Source organism: Mastomys coucha, unplaced genomic scaffold (assembly GCF_008632895.1).
Source record: "Mastomys coucha isolate ucsf_1 unplaced genomic scaffold, UCSF_Mcou_1 pScaffold21, whole genome shotgun sequence".
NCBI lineage: Eukaryota > Metazoa > Chordata > Mammalia > Rodentia > Muridae > Mastomys > Mastomys coucha.
The window spans coordinates 1743792-1751584 of NW_022196904.1; the positions used below are offsets into that span (position 1 = coordinate 1743792).

The following is a 7793-nucleotide window of genomic DNA, read 5'->3' on the forward strand; positions in this document are numbered from 1 at the left end:
AAAAAAAAAAAGGAAGATGGGGCTGGAGAAATGACTCAATGGTTAACAGCACTGGCTGCTCTTCCAGAGGACTTAAACTCCCACATAATAACTCACAACTATCTACAACTCCAGTTCCAATGGATCCAGAACACTCTTCTATCCTCTATAGTACTGCCCGTAGGCGGTGTACGTGTACACATACAGGCTAGACACATTTTACACATAAAACATAAGAACAAATTAAATCTTAAAACAGACAGAAAACACTCTCCAAATTCCTCCCTTAGAAGTGAATTGGCATCCTTGCTTTCCCTTGCAAAGCTCCACCTTACCGCGTCCCACCTGACATATCTCTCATGTCGCTCCCCAACACTCTTCAGTGTATTCACAGTGTATCAGGAGAGTCCTTGCCCGTATACCATGATTGGTCTCCGTCCTAGACAGAGTATAACTCCACTTGCAGCCATTTATCTGTTCCTTATATGAGACATCCAAAAAGGGAAATTACCCGTTCCACAGTATGTGAGAGAGTTTTCTGAGACTGCCGGAATCCCTCACAGAAGCCAGGATTCACAAACTTTCCCGGAGCCTGGTGTTGTGCCTTTCCTTACTGCAGCCTGTAGTCACTTCTGATGTTTGAACACACGGTGGCGTGCAAGGTCTAGGTTTGCATCCTTCCTGCTCTGGACGTGTCATAAAGAAGTTTGCCGGGCTGGCGAGATGGCTCAGCGGGTAAGAGCTCTGACTGCTCTTCCGAAGGTCCTGAGTTCAAATCCCAGCAACCACATGGTGTTCAAATCCCAGCAACCACATGGTGGCTCACAAACACCCGTAATGAGATCTGACGCCCTCTTCTCGTGTGTCTAAAGACAGCTACAGTGTACTTATGAATAATAATAAATAAATCTTTAAAAAAAGAAAAGAAGTTTGCCTAATGGTAGGTGAGGATCGACTCTTGGAGAACGAAGCCCTCTTTCTATGAACAGCAAGGCTCTGCAGGTAATCCCTAATAGGGCTCCCTTATTCATCAAGCTGCGCTTGTTTGAGCTCTCTAGCTTTTAGTGACGTCCCTGTTTGGAAGCAGATATTTCTTTTCCAAGCCCCTGGTGAATTCACAGGACACATCTGAGTTACTTCAAACCTGTGCTCAAATTCTTTTTAACTGGCTTCGCAATTCCTCTAGCAGTTTTTTTTTTTTTTTTAATTATGTGTTTTATTTAGTGTGTGTTGGCAGGGTGAGGTAGGGGAGCACGCATGTGCCCTGATGTGTGTGTGAAGAAGTCAGACGACAACTCGTGGGCGTCACACTTTCTTTCCACAGTGTGAAGCCTGTGAACTGGACTCAGGTCATTCAACAGCAAGTACCTTCCAGATGGAGCCATCTTGACAGACTGCCTTCAGTTGCTTTTGCTTTTATCTATTTAGGTTTGATTTTTGTTTCTGAGATAGAGTTTTGCTGTGGAGTCTGGACTGTTCTGCATCTCACTCTATGTAGATCAGGCTGGCCTCAGAACTCACAGAGATCAGCCTTCCTCTGCCTTTGAAGTGCTGGGATTAAAGGCATGTGCCACCAAGCCTGGCTCCCTCCTATAGTTTTAATGCTGTCTACTATGTTCCTCAACCTCCCTCTCCATTCTTCTTGCTTTATTTGTCTCCATACATAGATCAAAATCTAGAATCTTTTGCCTTTTAGCAATCCCTGGTGCTAGAACACAAGTTCAGTTTGAAACCCAAGACCCACATGTAGAAAGAGAGAACCAATTCTCACAAGTGATCCTCTGACTTTCTCACATGCAATTTGTTGTGTGGACACACAGATAGATAGATAGATAGATAGATAGATAGATGTAAGAAATTGGAATGAGGACTAGAGAGATGGCTCAGTGCTTAAGAAAACTGGTTGGTCTTCCAGAGGACTCAGGTTCAATCCTCAGCGCCCACACCCACATGGCAGCTCACGACCATCTGTATCTCTAGTTCTATTGGGATCTAATACCCTCATCTGGCCTCCTCAGGCACCAAGACTGTGTGCAGTAAATGGATATACATGTAGGAGAACCTTCATACATATAAAATAAATAATTTTTTAAAAATTAGGCTGAATATGATCAAACCATATTGCATACGTGTGCAAAATTTTCTTTCTTTCTTTTTTTTTTTTTTTTTTTTTTTTTTTTTTGGTTTTTTCGAGACAGGGTTTCTCTGTATAGCTCTGGCTGTCCTGGAACTCACTCTGTAGACTAGGCTGGCCTCGAACTCAGAAATCCACCTGCCTCTGCCCCCCAAGTGCTGGGATTAAAGGCATGCACACCACCGCCCAGCCAAAATTTTCAAAGTATAATAAATAAAAATTTTAAGGAAGAAAAAAAAGAATTGACTCCCTGAATGAGCTGTGGCCCATTGCAGGGGGCCCTTCTGAGGCTTGTGTGAGGAAACTAATTGGTTCAGCCCTCTGACCTGTCCAATGAGCAGCATTGATGGCGATTCCCTTGGATGCTCCTCCAGCCTCACTCACCTGAACACCAGATCCTTGGGCATGTCCTTTGGCTGTCTCTTCTTTCTCCTGGAAGGAAGACACTGTAAAGCTTGGGGCCTAAGCCCAGGACCAGGAATCCTCATCTTCCCTTCCGGTCCACCAGCCAAGTACCTACTAGTCCTGTTCCAAGACTCACCTCTTCTTCAGGAAGACAATCAGCAGGCCCACCAGGATGAGAAGCAGGAGGATGCCCACAATGGCTCCAGCAATGATGGCTGCCATGAGAAACAAAGGAGAGATGCTGGTGACCAAGTGTGTGTGTGTGTGTGTGTGTGTGTGTGTGTGTGTGTGAGAGAGAGAGAGAGAGAGAGAGAGAGATGGCACATGTATGTAGAAGTCAAAGAACAGCATTTTATGTGGTCAGTTTTCTCTCTTCACCAGATCCCAGGGATCGAACTCAGGTCTTCAGTCTTGTGAGTTATGTGTCTTTACCTGATGACTCAGCTTGCTGGCTCAAAGCCCAGGTCTTGTCTATAGATTTGCTATCTCTGACCTCAGCTTGCTCTGTTTTGTGAGGCCCACAGGGAAGATGGAAAAAAGGGAAAAGACAGCCCTTTTTTGCAAACTTCTGGCTCTTTTAGCTGCACACCCAAATGCATTATTTTTTTTAATGTATTACCTCTCTGTCTCTCTATTTCTCTCTGTCTCTGTCTCTCTCTGTCTCTCTCTCTGTCTCTCTGTCTCTGTCTCTCTCTGTCTCTCTGTCTCTGTCTCTCTCTGTCTGTCTCTGTCTGTCTCTCTGTCTCTGTCTCTGTCTCTGTCTCTGTCTCTCTCTCTCTCTCTCTCTCTCTCTCTCTCTCAGCATGTATGTGTGCCAGGGTACACATATGGAGATATGGAGGTCAGAGGACAATTTAGAGCAGTTGGTTCTTCCTTTCATCATGTGAGTTCCTGGGGTTGAATTCAGGTCAGCAAGCTCTTTCACACTATGATCCATCTTGCCAGCTCAAATACATTAAAATACATCATTTCTTCTTTTACATCTCTCTGTGTGTGTAGGTGTGTACATGTGAGTATAGGTGTCTTTAGAGCCCAGAAGAGGGCATTGGATACCCTAAAAGGGGGAGCCTGATATGAATGCTGGGAACCAAACTCAGTTCCTCTGAAAAAGCTGGGAATGGTGGCTCATGCGTTAAATCCCAGCACTCAGGAGGCAGAGGCAGGCAGATCTCTGTGATTTCATACCCATCCTCCGCTACATAGTTCCAAACCAGACAAGGCTACATTATTGCAGTGCATCCCCAAGGGGAAGTCTAGGTAGCCTGAATTTGAAGTAGCTCATCGAATCATATCCCCAAAGTGGAAAGCAATCAAAAGTAGAGAGCAGTGAGTTGATGCATGCCAGTGCCCAGTTTATTGTCTCCATTCTTATACAATCTAGGATTCCCTATTCAGGGGCTGGTGCCACCCAAAGTGCTGCCTGTACGGTGCGGGACTTCTCAGAAACCAAGACACCCATCCAACAGCAAGCCAACCCATTGGTTAGCCTAATCTAGACAGCCAACCATCACACACTCCCTCGTCCTCACGGCCTCCCAAGGGTAGGGCCTTGGTCTTCTCAGAGATTTGCTTTCCAAGGGAAAAGTGCCTAGCAGTGGAGCTCTCTTGATATCTAGTACAGCTCAGGACCTTGGCTCAGTTCTCCTAGGATCTGCCCTTAGATACTAAGTACTAGTACCAGCAGTCCTGGTTGTATAGAGCTGGTGGTCAACAGATTCCAGTAGGAATATATAAGTTCTTTATGACAATTGTGTACCTCACTAATTTGGTCCCTCAGCAACTGACAAGAGACTTTGTCCTCTCCAGAGGACAAATGCAAGTTTGTAAAAAGAAAAACACTCCCAAGGAACAGATTGGACAAAGCAAAGTTCAACATTGCATTCACTTCTGCTGTCTGACCAGAATGGTTACCTAGGATTTACTAGGAAGAGACAAAGGGAGCAGGATGACATACATTAAAAAAAGTCATGGTAGGGCCATCCAGACGGCTCAGTGGGTTGAACTGCTTGCAGCCAAGCATGGTGATAACACCCACATGGAAGAAGGAACAAGTTGTCTTTGACATCCATACATGCATAGTGGCATGTGTGTGCACATCCCCTCCCGGACCCATTCCCAAATATATAAATGAAATGAACAATTTAAAAGAAAAATTAGAGATAAAAAACAGAGAATGCAACTGTGGAGAGGTGTGACTCAGGGTTAAAAGCATTGGTTGCTCTTCCAGAGGACCTTGGTTCAACACTCAGAACCACATGGCAGCTCACAACCACATGAAATTCCAGTTCCAAGGAATCTGATGCCCCTCTGGCTGCTGCAGGAATGGTATGCATGCAATATATAGACATTCATGAAGGCAAAACACCATTAAAAAGATAATAACTAATTTTTTATTAAAGGAATATTGTTCTCAGGTTAATGGTATTGGAAGCTACAATGGTGTTGGAAATACACCAAATGCCAGCAAGCTGTGTGATGACTTCAAGTAAGTGAGTTGTGTGTCTGATGAATTTTATCTCAAGAAGCTGTTTTAGGGAAATTAGTAAGTCGGTTAAGTTGGTAAAGTGTTTGCATTGCAAGCATGATGACTGAGTTCAATCTCAGAAACAACCAGGTTTGGTGGCACATGCCTATAATATCAGTCTGAGGAGGGAGAGGCATGCATATTCCTGGAGTTTGCTACTCTGGGATCCAGATCCCAAGACACCCATCCAACAACAAGCCGACCCATTGGTTAGCCTAATATAGACAGCCAACCATCACATACTTCCTCATCCTCAAGGCATCAGCTGGATTTGGCCAGACTCAGGTCAATGAGAGACCAGGTCTCTATAAGAAAAAAAAATGTATGTGGAGTTGTGAGATGGATCAAGAGGTGAAAGTGCTCACCAGCAGGCCAAAGGAACTGAGTTAGATCCCTGTGACCCACATGGCAGAAGGAAATAAAGGACTCCTGCAGTTTGTTTTCTGACCCTTACATGTGCACTGTGGCACACACACAAATAAATAAGTAAATATAATACAAAAATGTTTAATGTGGATTCTAAATTAACTATACACAAGATTATCCTCTGGTCACATACATACACATGTGTGCACATGAACCTGCACACACATGTACACACTCAGAAAGACAGAGATGGCGAAATCAGAAAACAAAAGGCAGACAGACCAAAACAAAACAAAACAAACAACAAACCAAAAAAAAAACAAAAACAAAAACAAAAACAAAACCCATGGCCTCTCTCCATGGCAAGGATGGTCTCTGGGACTCTTTACTCACCTGCACTCTCTGTGTGGCAAGTTGTAGAGACAGACTGGGCCTTCAGTTCATTGAAGACAGTCGTGATGGTGGCTGTATAGGACTGAGCTGGCTCAAGATCTGACACTGTCACACCCTTCCCACACAAAGATCCATTTTTGGAGTTCTGTTTCCTACCCACTTTCACATCAAAGGTTTCATAACCCCCAGATGGGCAGGACCAGGTCAGGATGACCCCATAACCCCCAGAAGTGCTGATGCAGGAGGTGATGTTGACAGCAGCTGGTGCTAAGTAAAGAAAACGAGAGGAATCAATAGGACCCATCCACCAAAGGTGGTTGGGTTTGCACACCCAACTCTCTGACAACTAGCCTGTCCCTTTGTCTCCAAACATAAACACATCATCTTTGTCTCCAAAGACCAAAGTCCTTCCAAACTACAACCCCCACAATGCCTTGGATTCTGTATCACTGAATGTATAAGGTCACAACCCCATGGCATTATAGAATTTGTAGTCCACTCATTTTTTTTCCTTTAGAAATATTTTAGTTATGTGTATGCATTATTCTCTATATAGGGATATGTGTATGTGGGTAGAAGTGCCCATTGGAGCCAGAAAAGGGTATTGAGTCCCCTCCACTTAAGTTAAAGATGTTTGTGAGGCCCTTGACTTAAGGGGGAAGAACTGAACTATGTAAGAACAGTAAGCTGTTCTTAACAGTTCTTAACTGTTAAGCTGTCTCTCCAACTCTGACGCTCCCTTCTTGCCCATGAGGTTGAACGGTACCTGTGGGCTTTTTATGGGATTGGGTATATTGTTCCTCTCTGCCCACAAGCTGAAGTTGCACAAAGTGCCAGATCTGAGAGTCTTGACCTCATACCAAGACTCCTTGGTACTATCTTTGGATTTGGTTTCATGTCCTGCAGGATCCTGCTTTCTCTGGGTCTCTTCTTCACTGGTGCACTGAACCCAGTAGGTATAGAAATGAGAATAGGGGTCCTTAGGAGGACTCCATATCAGGGTCACTGAGCTGTTGGTATAGTTTTTATTCTGTAGATCTGTCACCTCTTGGAAGCTAAAATTGAACAGAGTCTTAGGGTTATGTCTACTGCCAATCATGGTAGTTAACACCTGTAATCCTAGTGGGAAGCTGAGACAGGTGATTGGCTATGAGTTTGAGGATAACCTGAGCCATGTTGTGAGTATCTGTCTTAGAGTGAGTGAGTTAAAGAGAGAGAGAGAGAGAGAGAGAGAGAGAGAGAGAGAGAGAGAGAGAGAGAGAGAGACCTCAAGCTTGAGATCTTGGAATCTCTACATCTCTCTGGCCCTGTGGCATGATGGGATTTTTGGTCCAGTTACCTTTCCTGCCACACAAAGCAGCTGACTGTAAAGGTGTTAGTTTCTGAGTGGTATTAAGCCTTCCTAACTCCAAAGACCCCATTTCCCAAGAGTTAAAAACAAACAAACAAACAAACAAACAAAAACCCTACAACCAACAGAACTTACAGTTTGGAACTTTCTACTTGCTGGGGAATGATAATTTTTAGGAATAAGGCCTATAAATCCAAAGTACAATGATACCAGTGTAGTGGTTTGAATGAAAATAGCCCCCTTAGGGTCATGTATTTGAATGCTTAGTCATCGGTTGGTAGATAGTTTGGGAAAGATTAGGAGGTGTGTCACTGAGATTTCAAAAGCCCAAGTCAGGCCCAGAATCTCTCTCTCATTACTTAGTATTCCCACAAAAAAAAAATCTTAATTTAAAAGTTAATAAACAAGCCAGAAGCTGGGTGATCCCAGCACTTGGGAGGTGGAGGCAAAACGATCAGTTCAAGGCCAGCCTGGGCTACATAAGACCCTGTGTCAGCAAATAAACAAGCATAGGGCTGACAATTTGTGTTTGGTCTCTGAGATTCATGGGGTGGAAGGGGAGAAATGACTCTTGCAAGTTGTTCTCTGACCTCTGCACACCCAATCTACTCACACCTGAACACAAATAAATGAGTATATAT

The 7793-nt window shown here is 44.1% G+C and overlaps 1 protein-coding gene across 1 annotated transcript in view; it reads right to left on the bottom strand.

Moving 5' to 3' along the window:
• LOC116104122 (receptor-type tyrosine-protein phosphatase H-like) overlaps positions 1-7793 on the bottom strand; it is a gene marked incomplete at its 5' end in the record, with an annotated part of 18366 nt that overhangs the window by 8384 nt on the left and 2189 nt on the right. Inside the window, 3 exons of the mRNA XM_031390911.1 lie at positions 2498-2545; positions 2655-2733; positions 5802-6068. Of these exons, the coding sequence (XP_031246771.1) occupies positions 2498-2545; positions 2655-2733; positions 5802-6068 (394 nt within the window). The remainder of the gene's footprint in view (positions 1-2497; positions 2546-2654; positions 2734-5801; positions 6069-7793) is intronic.